This window comes from Salvelinus alpinus, chromosome 33, assembly GCF_045679555.1.
Source record: "Salvelinus alpinus chromosome 33, SLU_Salpinus.1, whole genome shotgun sequence".
Classification (NCBI taxonomy): Eukaryota; Metazoa; Chordata; class Actinopteri; order Salmoniformes; family Salmonidae; genus Salvelinus; species Salvelinus alpinus.
The window spans coordinates 8,376,237-8,393,546 of record NC_092118.1 but is presented as its reverse complement, the minus strand read 5'-3'; the positions used below and the strand labels follow the sequence as shown (position 1 = coordinate 8,393,546).

The following is a 17,310-nucleotide window of genomic DNA, read 5'->3' as shown; positions in this document are numbered from 1 at the left end:
CCTGACCTGTTTTGAGCGTTTGTGTGTGCACGCGCGCTTCGTCTCACCAGTGGGTCTGCGTCACTGTCACTCTGCGACGGCTCCTTCCTGATGCCCTCCCTGGGGGCGGAGTGACCGTCGAAGCCCACGTCTTCTGGGCGGAGCTGCAGCAGCGAGGGCCAATCAGCAGGTGTGGGCGTGGCTGACCAGGGGTAGCTGTCAATCACCCAGCGTGCTGGGTCCTCCCACGCTGACCTACGGCCGTACAGCTACAGAGACGGAGACAGATGGAGGGGAGAAAGCATTGTAAGTATCAATGTAGAGGTATGATAATAATATGTTAACACAGTGAGTGTGTGTGTGCGTATTATTTTTTGTTGTTTTTGTGACCGATATGTTTTCGTGTGCCTGTGTGAATGCATATGCATGTGTTGCACGTCTGTTGCATGGCTTTATGTACTTATAGCCTACCTGCAGTCCCTCTCTGATTGCCTCCAGCATGTAGGGGATGATGGAGTAGTTCCAGAGGTCCGTGAACCACACCCTGGAGCCAGCCACGTCCATGGGACACGACAGGAAGAGGCGTGGCCCTGGGGAGGCAAAGGTCAAAGGTCAGATGGATGTGAAATAGTGCCACTGTGCCTTTCCTTCCAATCCTCATTTGGAAAATGAGCTGAAGGCCAGATGAGGTCATGAATATTGAGAATACTGTGACCAAAGCACAATAACATGCATAAAGATGTTTTCAGACCACACAATTTCCCTAATGTCAAGGTTAGTCCACATCCCACCCCATCGGTTTGGTAAATCCAGCTATATGCCTTAAACCCGCCACAAATCTCAAAATTACGGTGATGACCTTTTCCATTTCTTTTGGATTGGGGCATATAGCGGGTTTAAGACGTCGTTGTGCTTTCTACCTACCGATGGTAACGTCAGAGGAGCTGTGTGCCTCTAGGAAGCGGTTGAGGTGGTGCCAGACGCGAGGGATCCAGTCGATGACCTTGACCAGCTCCAGGACGCGCTTGCGGCTGCCGATCTCCGTCTCGATCAGCTTCCTCCTCAGGTAGCGACCCAGGAAGCCCTTCACCGGCTCCAAGTGATTGGCACACAGCACCCATCTGATCACATACGCAAACGAGAGAGAGGAGGAGTTCATTGTTAGTTACTCATTCGTGAATACAGCCAATGAAGACGCTCCATCTTTCCATTCTGAAGGAATGGAGAGGGCAATGGATCGCTGCCCAGTCTGTTGCTGCCCCCTAGTGATGAATCATGCAAAGTGCGTTTCAAATTCAAACATTTTACTGGGTTTCCTTTCAGTTACCATTGATCTTCAACTGGTATATCTAGTGTTATTACGGCTGTTGAGTTAGCCCACCTGAAGTTGTGGTGGAGTTGTAGGTTGGGCGCTGAGGATGTGGCCTGGCTCATAGTACCGATGATGTAGGGGCTGGACACACACACACAGAAAATCAACACATTTACAATAAACACAATTGTGTGTGTGTGTGTGTGTGTGCGCATGTGTGTGTACTCACCAACATTGGTATTTGCAGTTGAACACCCCGTTGAAGATCTCTCCCAGAGAGGAGACGTGGTGCAGGTTATCCAGTATGACCACTAGAGGGCTCTCTGCCTCTAGTCTGTCACTGCTGCACTGCTCAGCCAGGCCTGACAGGTACTGACGTAATTCCTAGAGAGAAAGAGAGAGAGAGAAAGAGATAGAAAGAAAGAGAACGAGAAAGAACGAGAACGAGAAAGACCAAGAGAGAGAGAGAGAGAGAGGTTTACACATCAAGTCTTTTTTCAATGCACAAAACCCCTACTGAGTTGCTTTAACATAGACCCACTGTTGAGTTCTGCCTCAAAAGACACATGTCTAATATAACAGAAAAAAAAGGCAAATGAATCGTCACATCACACAATGTATCGTCTCGCCAGTCGGTGCCCCTTGCTGCGGCGAAGGTGCTTCGGGGGCATAGCTACGTACCTTGCTAGACTTGTGGTCCACGTTGAAGGTGACGACGGAGTGAGGGGTCAGGGGTCGGCCCTCCTGCAGGAGCAGGTGTCTTGCCAGATGGTTAGCCAGGTGTGTTTTACCGGTGCCGCTGGGGCCAGAGAGAATGACACGGCGGTGCTCCCTCAGCAGAGACACGTAGCGCTGCAGCATGGGCTTGGGGATCAGCGTGTCAAACGCCAGGCAGTCCACGCTCTCACTGCTCACACCTAGAGAGGGAGAGAGAGGGAGGGAGCGAGAGGGAGACACTTACACAGAGAACACAATACACACCAGACTGTAAGGAGAGACAGAGACATTTAGAGAAACACACGCGCTCATACCTTTGAGCCTGATGTTGATGGTGTCGCTGTCTCCAACCAGGTAGCCGCAGGGCAGCAGCTCGGGGGTGTGAGCGACGCCGGTGTTGCTATGGCGATGCACATCCCCAATGTAGTATCCCTCCACACTGTCACAGGTCAGCCCCAGCTGGCTGACTGGGTCCACATGGGTGATGTACTCCTAAAGAAGCAGGAGGGCAAAGGTCAAGGGTTAGGTGATATGCAACTCTACTATGAATTTCTTGTGTCACTTATTTTGATATTGGAAAGATAAATAAAACGAATGAAACCTTTATGCGCGAATTAAGTCATTCAGTCAAAGTGTTTACCTTGAAGAGGCGGCGGACCACCCCGTCCAAGACGTCCCACTTGGTTTTACCACTCACACCGATACAGCCAATCAGGAAGTGGCGAGCCCTGGCCTCCTGGGAGAGGTCCTCGTCCAGACTGACCACTATCTTCACGTGTCGTCCCTCTTTCCTCATCACTCCATCTCTCACTGTATCATCCAGCAACATGTCTGAGAGAAGAGAGGAAGAGGAGAGTGAGACTCACACGTACACCCGTTCACAAAAAAAACAACTATCAGGCAAACACACTCTCAAAAGGCAATCACACCCAAACACAAACACAGACGTACACACACTTAAAAAAACGCATGCTCACACATTTACCCAACTGTACAGACACCCACATCAAAACATGCTGTTCTCACCCAGGCTGGTGGACTCGGTGAGGTTGATGCTGTGCTGGGACAGGCCAGGCCCTGGCGCAAGGATGTGTGTATGGTGAGGGGGCGAAGAGGAGATGGAGGCCTGGGAGGGGGCTCTGCTGCTCCCCGTACTCTCCAGCTTCAGACGGTCATTCTCTGCCTTCAGTTTCTCTATCTCCCCCTGAGAGAAAACACAGGAAGCAATAGCAACAGCAGGTCAAGAAAACAGTGTGTGAGCGTGTGTGTGTGTGTGCATGCACGTACGATTCAGCGTGTGTGTGAGTGTTACCTGCATGTGGTTCATGGCCTCTCTGAGCTGGTCCAGTTGATGGGCCGAGCTGAGAGCCTCAAGGCGGATGTCCGTCAGCTTCATCTCCTTCTCCCTGAGCTCGCTGCGGAGCTGCATCACGGTCTCTGCCTCACCGTCCAGACAGTCCGACAGCCTACACACAGATGCTCAATTGATACAACTTTCACATTTTCTCTCACACACACATACACGCGCGCACGCACAAACACAAACACCACACCGTATACGTACAGTGAGTTGGAGTGCGAGTTCCTGAGCATGTGGCTGGAGGTTGTGGATCCGTTGTGGGGGAGTTTAGGGGAGGAGGGTAGGGAGGAGTCCGTCATCTCCTCTATGTCAGAGTGGGACGAGGCGGACTTGGGGGACTTCTTCTTGCTGAACGCCTGCTTGAAGGAGCTGCGCAACTGCAGGCGGGAGAGAGACAGAGAGGAGTGGAGGGTGAGTGTACGCGTGTGTGTGAGAGAGAGAGAGAGAAGTGTGAGGACACACTCCCAAAACAGGCGGGGAGCAAGGGAAATCAGAGGAAGGCAGCTGCGAGGGGAGTGCCTGAGTAAGTGAGAAACAGATGAAGGAAAGAGAGAAGAAGGGAAGGAGGAGCAATGGGAGCGGACTAGGGCTATAGGGAGGCCGTGACTTGAGCTTATGCTCCAAACACAAACACTAAGAGGTGTCCGTGTGACTGAGTGTCAGGTGGTTATTGTGAATGTGTGTGTGTGTGTGGTCACATACATCCAGTCCACTAACCTGACCTACTGTGTGTGTATAAATATACAACGCACTGTAGACTGTAGAGAGAAATAACAGCACTACAGTGAATATGACTAGAAAAGAGCACCCAAGGCTGTCGTGGAGACTATCAGTTTCATTTACAGCTAGAAGGGTAACGTATGTTCGCTACACGATTACCAGGAAACGACTGCATTGTAATGGAGCCTTGTGTTACGTTTTTGTTTCAGAGCAGACTCAAAGTCACACCGGGAAAGGAAGCAGGATAAAGAACACGACCGGAGAAGAAAAGCAGAGGGATGATTGAGGACAGGAGAGGAAGGAGAGGGATTGCGTTAGTAACCTACAGAGCGCTGGGGGTTAGGTTAAGGTTAGCTCAAGGTTAAGCTGCCTTTTTGTTTTTTAATCCACTCTTACCTCATAAACCTGCCACATGAAGCGATAGCACAGAGGAAGACAGAGAGAGAGAGAGAGAGAGACACAAAACAGCACAGGTTCAGCGGGGAGTGTGTGAGCGTGTTAGTGGTAGGGACATAGCCAGCGTACAGTGGAGGCTACAGAAAATGCACTGGGGGAAAAGTGGAAAATGCTCGAAGGAATGTCAAAAGTCAAATCTTAGGAATCGCGGAGAGCGCAAATCTACACGTCTCGAACTTGTATCATTAGAATCTCTGAACAGGGTACAGAACGGAAGGCGATTCAAATAGAATGTGTCCACTCGAATAGGAACACAGCTGTTCTGCCACGTAAGATACTAAAGCCATTTGCTTCAACCCACACGGGTTCAGACTGATGTCCCTCGAACAGGGGGCTCATTTACAGTCCACTACCCTGCTCACCACGATACCTCACAGACAGACCGCATACACCCTACGTACTACTCTCTTCCACATACGGCTTATCCAATCGGCATATTATCAAAGGACCACCTATTGTCGGTGCGAAAAAAAAGCACATTCGAAATTCACGGGCTATCTGAAGATAGCTTATTAAATCACCAGATCCTAAAAACGTGTTACGTGACTTTCGCTCGAAGGAAATGCATCTAGCACGTCCGTCTACTTGTCACAAAGTCCTTGGATTGGGACAGGAGTAGTGTATGATACACCTACACAGCTACACACGTTCAAAGCTACAGCCGGCGTACACAGGGTCACTTCAATGTCATTACCTTGGTGCGACAGAGGACAGGGACACAAATCACTGGGGTCTAGACGGGTTCAACAGCAGCCAACACCATAAAGCAATTAGAGCGGGCCTCAATTCAAATCCTGTCGGAAACCACACTCCTCTATTGGAATGCAATACAATTCCCGAAATGTTATTGGAATTGAGCCCACGTCTGGAGGATTGACTAGGAGATAGATTTGCCACAACCGCCACAGCAGTGACACACTGGGTATGCAAAGCAGCTCTGACAGCGACAATCAGCTCGTCAAGATACTGTAGATGCAGGCAACAAAAACCAGAGTTTAGTAGTATCTTTCGAGAGTCTCAAGCTGGAGCCGTTTCCGTCGAGCAGCTCTGAAAGCGGTACACGTGCAATTACCTGACGCGAAAGCTTTCAGGTTGATCGCTATTTTGTTGCCTGCACACACTGACGGAAAAGGCGCACAGCCTAAAAGCATCTACAGTAACCAAAGCACAAATAGGAAGCACGGAATGCATACATCATCGTCTTCAACCTGTCCTCCTGTGCAAGACACGATCTGTCAGCAACAAGGAGCAAGAGGGAACACAACAAGAAACGGAGAAACATTAACTCCCTGTATCAACGGGGAATTGAAAATTGTTCGAACGTGTTCTACGTTTTCTCTATTTCACAGAACCTCTACAACTTGTAGATCTAGGTAACACACCAAATTACACACTATTCCCTATACAGTACACTATTTTTGAACAGGAGCGTGAGTCTACAAGGAAAGCTAATTGCATTGCATTCACCTTGGCCCCTGTGCAAGACGCCTGAGAAAGAGACCCCAGAGTGTGAATTACAAACACACAAATACACAAATACATATATATATAGAGAGAGATGACACAAGTGAGACAGAGACAAACCTACATACCAGGTGTTAGATTTCATTTGGAATAAGATATGTTTGTGTGTGTTAGTGAGCGATCGCGACCGTACTCAGTTCCTGTGCGAGTGTGCGCTTGAATGCGACTGTACATACCCAGTTCTTCTTGTTCTTCTTTTTGTTCTTAGCGTCGGCGTCCATGTTGGATCCCACACTGGAGTGGCTGGTTGCACTGGCAATGCTGCTGACGCTGTCTGACGAGTGCTGTCTCCTCATCCGTAAGTCTGGCTGCTGCTGCAAGGGGCTGCCATTACTACCACCACCTGAGAAAGAGGGGGGGGGGGGGGGCAGACAAAGAGAGAGATTGTTTTTAAAGACTCAGAAATAATACAGTATCACAGCATTGTGGGAAGTCTTTTAACGTCACATTTTCCCTCGCCAGGTGTAAGCTTCAGGGTAGACTCAGCGAGTCTGGTGGGGCGCGGGTGATTTTATTTGCCCCCCCCCCCCCCCCGTTTTCTGAGCCAGTTTGAGACATAACAGATCACTGCACCTGTACATAGCCCATCTGTAAACAGCCCATCTATCTACCTACCTCATCCCCATACTGTATATTTTTATCTTGCTCCTTTGCACCCCAGTATCCCTACTTGCACATTCATCTTCTGCACATCTACCATTCCAGTGTTTAATTGCTAAATTGTAATTACTTCGCCACCATGGCCTATTTATTGCCATACCTCCCTTATCCTACCTTATTTGCACTCACTGTATATAGACTTTTTGTTTTATTTTGTTCTACTGTATTATTGACTGTATGTTTTGTTTATTCCATGTGTAACTCTGTGTTGTTGTATGTGTTGAATTGCTTTGCTTTATCTTGGCCAGGTCGCAGTTGCAAATGAGAACTTGTTCTCAACTAGCCTACCTGGTTAAATAAAGGTGAAATAAATAAAAAATAACAGACTGTATGAATACAGTACCAGCAAATCGTCTGCAAGGGATTTTCATTTTGTAAATCTTTTCCAAACTATTCCCACATATAATAGAGAGATATATGTGGTCGTATTCAAATGTAGGCTAGGTTTGAAAAGTCAAATATGATATGTTTGTGCTTCTTACGGTCAATTTACAGTCTACAAATGATTTGTAATTATGTTCCAGCCCCCTGACCACCCCCTCAAGAACAAAAATAGGCCAAGGCTGAATGTAGTTGATGTTCCCTGACAGAGTGGGTCAATATCCGCAACAACTAAGAGCGTAGAAGTGCGAGGCTAAACTTCTCAGCTGTTTTGGTCCCGTAGAAGTCTTGCCTCTCGCTCATCGTAATACACAAAAGTATGTCAGCACCTGCTCGTCGAACATCTCATTGCAAAATCATGGGCATTAATATGAAGTTGGTCCCCCCTTTGCTGCTATAACAGCCTCCACTCTTCTGGGAAGGCTTTCCACTAGATGGTGGAACATTGCTGCGGGGACTTGCTTCCATTCGACCACAAGAGCATTCGTGAGGTCGGACACTGATGTTGGGCGATTAGGCCTGGCTCGCAGTCGGCGTTCCAATTCATCCCAAAGGTGTTCGATGAGGTTGAGGTCAGGGCTCTGTGCAGGCCAGTCAAGTTCTTCCACACCGATCTCGACAAACCATTTCTGTATGGACCTCGCTTTGTGCACGGGGGTATGGTCATCCTGAAATAGGAAAGGGCCTTCCCAAAACTGTTGCCACAAAGTTGGAAGCACAAAATCATCTAGAATGTCATTGTATGGTATAGTGTTAAGATTTCCCTTCACTGGAACTAAGGGAACTAGCCCGAACCATGAAAAACAGCCCCAAACCATTATTCCTCTTCCACCAAACTTTACAGTTGGCACTATGCATTCAGGCAGGTAGTGTTCTCCCGGCATCTGCCAAACCCAGATTCATCCGTCGGACTGACAGATGACGAAGCGTGACTCATCACTCCAGAAAACACGTTTCTCTGCTCCAGAGTCCAATGGCAGTGCACTTTACACCACTCCAGCCGACGCTTGGCACTGAGCATAGTGAGCTTAGGCTTGTGTGGCTGCTCGGCCACGGAAACCCAAAACATCACGATGGTGCCGACAGAGATGGTCGCCTCGCTTCGAGCTCTTAGGAAACTATTCAGTATTTCGTTTTTTTTATGTGACAAATAAATGGGATTTGATTTCATGAAGCTCCCGATGAACAGTTCCTGTGCTGATGAGTTTGGAACTCGGCAGTGAGGACGAACGGTAGTGAGGACGGACAATTCTTACAGCTTGTGTGGCCTACCACTTCTTTGTTGAGCCGTTGTTGCTCCTAAACGTTTCCACTTCACAATAACAGCACTTACAGTTGATCGTGGAAGCTTTAACAGGGAAGCAAGTTTACGAACTGACTTGTTGGAAAGGTGGCATTTTATGTTACCTTTATTTATCTAGGCAAGCCAGTTAAGAACAAATTCTTATTTTCATCCCATGACGGTGCCACGTTGAAAGTCACTGAGCTCTTCAGTACAGACCATTCTACTGCCAATGTTTGTCTATGGAGATTGCATGGCGGTGTGCTCAATTTTATACACCGGTCAGCAGCGGGTGTGGCTGAAATAGCCAAATGCACTAATTTGAAGGGGTGTCCACAAACCTTTGTATATATAGCGCATCTGCGGTACCTCTAAGGAACTGTTAGAGGTTGTTGGAGATATTGCTATGGTTTTGGTTCGGTTCCGCTTACCTGTCCTGTTCTGTTTCCAGGTGAGTTCAGGGGTGTTGATGACTCCGTTGATGGCGGCCTGGGCCACGTTGTTCTGCTTCTTCAGCAGCTCAATGTTCTTCCTCAGCTCGTTCAGCTCACAGTCCTTCAAGGAAAACACATATACGTTCACCTATCTAAAAATCCATATACATGATCGTATTTTCATATTCTGGTTTCCCTTGAGCCGAGACGAACATAACTCAACTGTGCCTTAAATGGTGCAAATGCAACGTTGTGCTATGAAAATGCCTCACCTTGTGCTCAGCGGTCATACTGAGGCTCTTCAGTCTGATGGTCATGTTACCCAGGCTCTGTTCAAACGCTGCCACCAGGTGAGCCTGCACAGGGAAATAACACAGGTTAGAATAACGTCAAAGAGGTTATATTAGAGTTAAACGTAGCTTGAACGGCCAAAGATCCTTATTGTCAAAGCATGAGAGTGAGGAGAGCAACAGTAGCTGTGCTCCCGGATGACCTGCTCCAAGGACAGAACAAAGAGCAGATGAGACAAGAGCAACTGGCAGGAATCCAAGACGAGTTACCGAATCACAACAGTTCTCTCATCTCAAAGCCAACAGCTAATTTAGCGCATCGATTAGCCTACATTCCAATTAAAAACTAGAAGGCAAAGCAAAAAGCGAAAAACAGCAAACGCTACCTATCACGAGAACCAACCCTGTTCGATTCACAACTTCTAAAAAGTCTCAAAAAGGCGGCACCAGATATCTTCTAAATCTGGCTTAAATCCTCTCACGCCTCTGCGATAGATGTGTCCACACTACAGCTTTGGCCGACGGGAGGGGCTCTCGGAGGGGCTGAGCCGGATGGCTACTCCTCCTGAAAGGGTAGCGGTTCAGGGGGAGCCAGATGCCCTCTGTGCCCGCGCTCTGGGGTAGGGTCTGCTTGACGTCATGGCTAGGGAGGCTGGATGCTAACAATGCTAAAGCTACAGTATTGACTGTGTGGCTGTTAGAGTACCTCTTTTCCCCTACACACACACACTAACCGTGTCTATTCTCTCCAGTGTCTCAGAGCTAAGACGGAGTGTCTGGGAGTGTGGAGTGTGGAGGGTTGAAGGGGAATGCGAGGGACAGAGAGACAGTGAGGAGACAGAGAGAGGTGGTATCTGGTTGACTCCTCCTAATTGTGATAAAAAGAGAGGAAGAGCCAGAGACCTTGAACAACTATGAGTTGAGATACTGCAGCCGAACATCGAATACAAGACTGGCTTTGAGCAGTGTGAGAAAAGCGCTCATCGAACGTGTATTGACAGTTAACACAGCCACAATGGCCTCGCCTGAAACACAATCACACTGGTCCATTTTATACCACAACCCACACACAGTACCAAACCAATATAATCATCATCTACTACAAATAGTCAGCTAGCTCGGGGTTTCTTAAACAATGGGTTGGGATCTAAACTGGGCCCTGGGCATGTTAGAGGCCAGTAATGAGAATACATCTAATTATATTGGTGATTTGGGAAAAAGTCAGAAAAACAGGTTGCACTCTTTTCCTTGCCTCACGCTCTTCTCTTATCAAGTGATAATGCTCTCACTATTCTCAATTTAATCTTGTCTTTACTACGATTTCGAATAGGCTATTATCAAATGGGCAGGGGAAAATAAATAAATTTCCTCCTTATGTACTCGAATGGTGGCTGCGCTTTCCCACAGTGTCAATCATGCTGGGTAGACTACTCAGGTTTTACATCAGAGAAAGGTGCGTAATATTAGCAGCGGAAAAATAAACATAGCAGCAGTAGAAAGCTGTGATCCTCCTCTTTTTAGTGGTAACCATCATATTTTGTAGCTAAAAGGTCACGTGGCAGCCTATTAACTATGAAAATCAAAAACAAATGCCTTATTACTAGGCTATTCAAAATCAAATACAAATACACCATAATTGTAGGCTAACTCTACTTTATAAGCAACCCTCTGCACGATCAATCAATGAACCAACAGCATCGCCTAGGCCTACACGTTCTCTCCCAGACTCATGGATACAACATTTGGAGCATAGCACAAGGTAACCAGTCCATCCAGTATGCAGTCCACACTCAAAGGCGATTACTAGAATTTGTTTAATTTTGGAGTAGACCAATTATGTACCAAAGACATCTAAAATATGTTTAAAAAATGTATAATTTACTAGAATTTTCCGGCCGTGCGTAATATGTGGTGGGCTATTAGGCTATGTGTTGTACATGCGACATCTTAAATGCGTTGAAATAATCATCACCTTAGAAAGCGCTGTCGATTTCCTTGTGTGTTAACCCTCGCAATGCTGCCGGACCAGACGGCATCGCTAGCCACGTCCTCAGAGCATGCGCAGACCAGCTGGCTGGTGTGTTTACGGACATATTCAATCGCTCCCTATCCCAGTCTGCTGTCCCCACATGCTTCAAGACGGCCACCATTGTTCCTGTACCCAAGAAGGCAAAGGTAACTGAACTAAATGACTATCGCCCCATTGCACTCACTTCTGTCATCATGAAGTGCTTTGAGAGACTAGTCAAGGATCATATCACCTCCACCTTACCTGCCACCCTAGACCCAATTCAGTTTGCATACCGCCCCAACAGGTCGACAGACGATGCAATCGCCATCACACTGCACACTACCCTATCCCATCTGGACAAGAGGAATAAATACGTATGTAAGAATGCTGTTCATTGACTACAGCTCAGCATTCAACACCATAGTACACTCCAAACTCATCATTAAGCTGGAGGCCCTGGGTCTCAACCCCGCCCTGTGCAATTAGGTCCAGGACTTTCTGACGGCCGCCCCCAGGTGTTGAAGGTAGGAAACAACATCTCCACTTTGCTGATCCTCAACACTGGGGCCCCACAAAGGTGCGTGCTCAGCCCATTCCTGTACTCCCTGTTCACCCATGACTGCGTGGCCATGCACGCCTCCAACTCAATCATCAAGTTTGCAGATGACACAACAGTAGTGGACTTGATTACCAACAACGACGAGACAGCTTACAGGGAGGAGGTGAGGGAAAACAACCTCTCACTCAATGTCAACAAAACAAAGGAGATGATCGTGGACTTCAGGAAACAGCAGAGGGAGCACCCCCCTATCTACATCGATGGGACAGTAGTGGAGAAGGTGGAAAGTTTTAAGTTCCTCGGCGTCCACATCACAGACAAATGGTCCAACCACACAGATAGTGTGGTGAAGAAGGCGCAACAGCGCCTCTTCAACTTCAGGAGGCTGAAGAAATGTGGCTTGTCACCTAAAACCCTCACAAACTTTTACAGATGCACAATTGAGAGCATCCCGTCGGGCCGTATCACCGCCTGGTATGGCAACTGCACCGCCCTCAACAGCAAGGCTCTCCAGAGGGTGGTGCGGTCTGCACAACGCATCACCGGGGGCAAACTACCTGCCCTCCAGGACACCTACAGCACCCGATGTCACAGGAAGGCCAAATAGATCATCAAGGACAACAAACACCCGAGTCACTGCCTGTTCACCCCGCTACCATCCAGAAGACGAGGTCAGTACAGGTGCATCAAAGCTGGGACCGAGAGACTGAAAAACAGCTTCTATCTCAAGGCCATCAGACTGTTAAACAGCCATCACTAACACAGAGAGGCTGCTGCCTACATACAGACTCAAATCATTAGCCACTTAATAAACAGATCACTAGTCACTTAAAAAAATGCCACTTTAATAATGTTAACATATCTTACATTACTCATCTCATATGTATATACTGTACCTAATACCATCTATTGCATCTTGTCTATGCCGCTCGGCTATCCATATATTTATATGTACATATTCTTATTCCATCCCTTCAGATTTGTGTGTATTAGGTAGTTGTTGGGGAATTGTTAGATTACTTGTTAGATATTACTGCACTGTCGGAACAAGAAGCACAAGCATTTCGCTACACTCGTATTAACACCTGCTAACCAATCAAATTTGATTTGGCTTTGAAACAAGATCCACAACTATGCTTTCCACTCAGCTTCAACCTGTTGATGAACTTCTTTCCTAAAATTGATCGACCACAGTGAGGTCAAACAATGTAGCCTAACAGTGAGTTTTAAAAGCATAACACTGTTTTGAAGATAAGTGATTTTAGATTGCATTGATATCAGAGTGGTTAGAGGCACAATATAGAGCCCCGAGTACCAGGCCATTAGCGACCTGACGGTCATTAGCGAATTGGGTACTACCAACACATCAGCGCCATTGTTGTACAAAGAGCATAGGAGGAGATTACCGGGACCCAGCGGTCACGTGAGATTTGACTGCGGTCATGACTCATGACTGCCGGTGTGGCGGAATGCACCGCAACAGCCCTAGTGTTTACACATTCGTCTCTGTATGTTTGTGTGTGTGTGTGTGTGTGTGTGTGTGTGTGTGTGTGTGTGTGTATCTAGGTCTCCCCTCCTGTTGTACTTACATTAGCGCTCAGCTGTGTTGTCAGGGCCGAGACTTTTTCCTGGGAGGCATCCAGCTCTCTACGTAGCTTACGGATCTAAAAACAAAACACGCATCAAAACACACATCAACAAAACACACCATCACCAAAACACACAACGGGCTGAGAAGGTTTGACAGGCTGAGAAGGTTGTGTAGGTGTGACCATACAAGGGAAAACTCCCTGATCTACTCTCTGATAGAAAGGGGTTAGGGAAAGGAAGCATCGTGTCATGGCTTCATAAAGGAGCACACAGGTGTACACAGGTGTCTGGGACAAGGGCTTATTGTCACATGGTCACCCACAACACAGACATGTGTAACCAGACACAATACTAAATACGCCCCCATGTTTCAACATGTCATATGAATACAGAGACAAGAATAAGAGAGAGAAAACGAGAGAGCGAGCGAGAGCGAGAGAGAGAGAGAGAGAGAGAGATAAAGCAACAAGAAAGAGAGAACGAAGAAAGGGGGAAAAAGTGCATTTCTTTACAAAGAAGGTGAACGGGAGTTCAAGTCTTACCTCTGACTGGGATTTCTCTTCAGTCTGTGAAAACAAAATGAGAGAATGATTAGATGATCTATGGATTGAAAGAAAGGAAGCTGTATTATTCAAGCCAGGCCTGAAAGGGAGGGAGGGTTGATAGTGGATACACTTCTACAGCACCTGGGGCTTACAGACTACACCAGACTACACCAGCCCAGCATGGCTCCAGAAACACCGTCTTCAGGCTCTGTATATTTTCTCTAGTTCAAACTCCCGGATGATTTATAAGTTACAGAAACATGGTGATTATAGATGTCTGGTGTAATGGGTCTGGAAAGCAGAGACCTATTGCTCCTGGAGGCGTTTAGAGTGCGTTGCTGGGAGGAGGCAGAGTGTGTCTTTCTGCTGAGAGGTATTGTCTCCCTACACGCCACTCCGAACAATGGTAACACAGGAGAAACCACATACACACAAGCAGACATATATGGCCTCATGCCCACACACTTGCACGCACACAGTATATAGTGTGTACATACACAAAGGCATACATGCATGTAAACCCCATACACACAGACCAACCCATCACAAACAGTGTAACACACAATACCCCCCTTTACAGGTACAGGTAAGTCTCCACACAGAGAGACAGTCTACATTTTCAAACCAAAACACCATTCGACCCTATTCTGCTCCTACATATCTCTGTATTGTCTACCTGTGATTTGCTGTGCAGTGTGTGGGCGGTTGCTAGGTAGGCCCTGATGTCAACCCAAATAAAGGAACTAGTAGTGGCCGTGTTATTGTGACATAACAAACTTCAATCTATAATGGTTTTTCCCCTGGTCCTGTCTGTCTGTCTGGCGCTGTAATGAGTTAAGAGCTGCTCTGACAGGTTTGCTTGTTAGAGCTAATAATGGTGTGTGTGTGTGTGTGTGTGTGTGTGTGTGTGTGTGTGTGTGTGTGTGTGTGTGTGTGTGTGTGTGTGTGTGTGTGTGTGTGTGTGTGTGTGTGTGTACATGTCTTCCTACTTTATCAGGACCAGAATGTCCTGACAAGACACCAGAATGTCCTGACAAGACACCAGAATGTCCTGACAAGTCACCAGAATGTCCTGACAAGTCACCAGAATGTCCTGACAAGTCACCAGAATGTCCTGACAAGACACCAGAATGTCCTGACAAGACACCAGAATGTCCTGACAAGACACCAGAATGTCCTGACAAGACACCAGAATGTCCTGGACAAGTCACCAGAATGTCCTGACAAGGTAGGAAAACGAGAACACACATTTTTCATGCCCTGAATTTGTTAAAACGCTATTTTAGGCTTAGTGTTAAGGTTAGGGGTTTGGGGTTAAGGTTAGATTAAGGGTTAGTGAAAATAAGATTTATTTATTGTGAAAAAAAATCCAGAAAATTCACAAAAACAAAGCTGTGTGTTGTGTGTATGCGCTTTGTTCCACTCTCGCGCAAGTGTGAGGGGGCGGTGACAAAGTACAGCCTGTCAACACAGCGTCTACACACACAAACAGAGCTGTCGTTCACAGTTGCCTCCTAGACACTGATCTAAGTTCAGTTCAGCATTTCCATCCTAATGGTTAAGGTTAGGGGTTGAAGCGATAAATCGGAAGCATAGCCAAACAATCTAAGACACACAAACAGACCTCTCGCTCATATTCATCCCAGACAAAACAAAACTGACAGGAAAACATTTTCTTTCTCTCGCTGTGACCCCAAGTCAATACCAGTTGATCAAAAAACACATGACGGATCTACAATTGCTAAAGAATCATCATCATCATCATCCTCCTTTCCACTGAATCGTCGTTATTTAATTTTTAAAAATCATCTCAAAACGGTTGTTGAAAAGAAACAAATCCCCAATCTGTCTGAATCTGGAATATCCTCCTCTCCTCTTCCTCCATCCCATCCCTACCGTGCGTACGTCCCAAGCTGTGACCGCTCCTGTCATGGCTAAAGCGGCCATCATCTTGATAGCTTCTGTAACTCCTGATCTTCTGTCCTCTTTTCCCTCCTTTTTTATAAATCTCTCTCTCTCTCTCTCCTGAGTGATCCGCCACAGATCTGCTCTGCAGTTTCAACTCGTCTGCGAGCTCAGTCACTCTTCTTCTCATTTCTTCCTCACTCTTTCTAAACACAGACCTGCCTCTACACCTGCTTCGGGGAGTGTACCTGTCGATGGGTAGGGGAGGGGCCACCCTAATAGGAAAAAACCCTTTTACTGATTGGCTGGGCTGTGTGTGGGCGTGACTGGCCCCGGATCTGAGTAAGAGCAGCCACGCCTCTATCGCAGGTAAAGGAGAAAAGTTTGCCCCTAAGCACAGATCTAGGATCAACTTACCGTAGCCTAAATCCTAACATTAACCATTAGGAGGTGAAACACAAAACTGACATTAGATCAGTGTCAAGCAGAAACTCTATCCTACTCCTCTGTCTCATTTTAAAAAGGACCCTGGTGACTTTCTACTTTTAACCACTGATTTAAGATGAGCTTTCCTAACAGCAACATAAATGCATTAGACCAACCTGGCCTGGTTAGTGAGTTGGGTCTTCATATGAGGTATTCGTGTGGTATTAAACATCGACTACTACGACTCCTGAATAAACGTATACGGTGCATATTGATCAACATGAACAAACGTATAGCTACATATACAGTAAAGCAGTAAACTAGTGGAGCGGCGACAGCTTTACCATTTGGGCACGAGGAGCGGTATTTAAAATCGATGAAAATTCATTCGTACTCACCGTAGAGTAGATAGAGGAGGTACTGGAGACCAGAGACAGGGAGGAGCCGTGAACTGCAGAGACAAAGATAACACACACTACATAAAGGTGCTGTGGTAAACACACACACACACACACACGTCAGACACACTTGCGCGCATGTTCGTGACCAAACGAGGGAAAAACGCAAACGAGCTCTAAACTCGAAAAACTACCGCACGCCACAACACATTTGAGCCCTAACCATCTCCCTGAGATGCAAATCCCTTCTTCCACCAACCACCTCGCTCCAGCCACCAGTCACCCTACCATTATCCACCCCCTCTCACTTGTCCTGACTCGACCAGCCGCCACGGTGGTGAAAGTCCTAATAACAGCTCTATATAGAGAACGCTACCACACACGGCGGTATACAGTGTGTGTTAGTGTGTGTCTAGCCTCCACACAGTACAGGGTTATGACGGGAGAGGGTGTTATCCTATTGACTCACGACTCCGTCTCTGATCTTACATCAAAGTCCAGACACAATGCAGTGAGAGCGTTTCCTGCATATAATAGTGTTCTATTTTAATTCCGGTGGTTTCCTGTCTACAGGCTAGAAGGCTAGGATCAGATAGAGATGTCATAGAAGAGACCAGGAAGAAGGTCTACGCATGAGAGGTGTTTTCCCTAGATCATTTTTTCCGGGAGGGGCGCAACAGGCCTAAAACAATAAGGTGGTGCCCCGCCTACGTAATGGTAGGCAAACTGTCCTGAAAGTTTCATTCAGTTCCATTCAAAGA

The 17,310-nt window shown here is 47.1% G+C and overlaps 1 protein-coding gene across 8 annotated transcripts in view; it reads right to left on the bottom strand.

Moving 5' to 3' along the window:
* nav2a (neuron navigator 2a) overlaps positions 1-17,310 on the bottom strand; it is a 298,168-nt gene that overhangs the window by 2,349 nt on the left and 278,509 nt on the right. For all 8 annotated transcript variants that reach the window (XM_071381946.1, XM_071381948.1, XM_071381941.1 and 5 more), the window contains 17 exons: positions 16,550-16,602; positions 13,818-13,841; positions 13,275-13,349; positions 9,098-9,181; positions 8,823-8,946; positions 6,245-6,411; positions 3,573-3,745; positions 3,321-3,474; positions 3,035-3,212; positions 2,649-2,839; positions 2,323-2,500; positions 1,973-2,208; positions 1,521-1,675; positions 1,361-1,432; positions 904-1,100; positions 451-569; positions 48-248 (listed from right to left, as the gene is read on the bottom strand). In XM_071381946.1, coding sequence (XP_071238047.1) covers positions 48-248; positions 451-569; positions 904-1,100; positions 1,361-1,432; positions 1,521-1,675; positions 1,973-2,208; positions 2,323-2,500; positions 2,649-2,839; positions 3,035-3,212; positions 3,321-3,474; positions 3,573-3,745; positions 6,245-6,411; positions 8,823-8,946; positions 9,098-9,181; positions 13,275-13,349; positions 13,818-13,841; positions 16,550-16,602 — 2,381 coding nt within the window. The remainder of the gene's footprint in view (positions 1-47; positions 249-450; positions 570-903; positions 1,101-1,360; positions 1,433-1,520; positions 1,676-1,972; positions 2,209-2,322; positions 2,501-2,648; positions 2,840-3,034; positions 3,213-3,320; positions 3,475-3,572; positions 3,746-6,244; positions 6,412-8,822; positions 8,947-9,097; positions 9,182-13,274; positions 13,350-13,817; positions 13,842-16,549; positions 16,603-17,310) is intronic.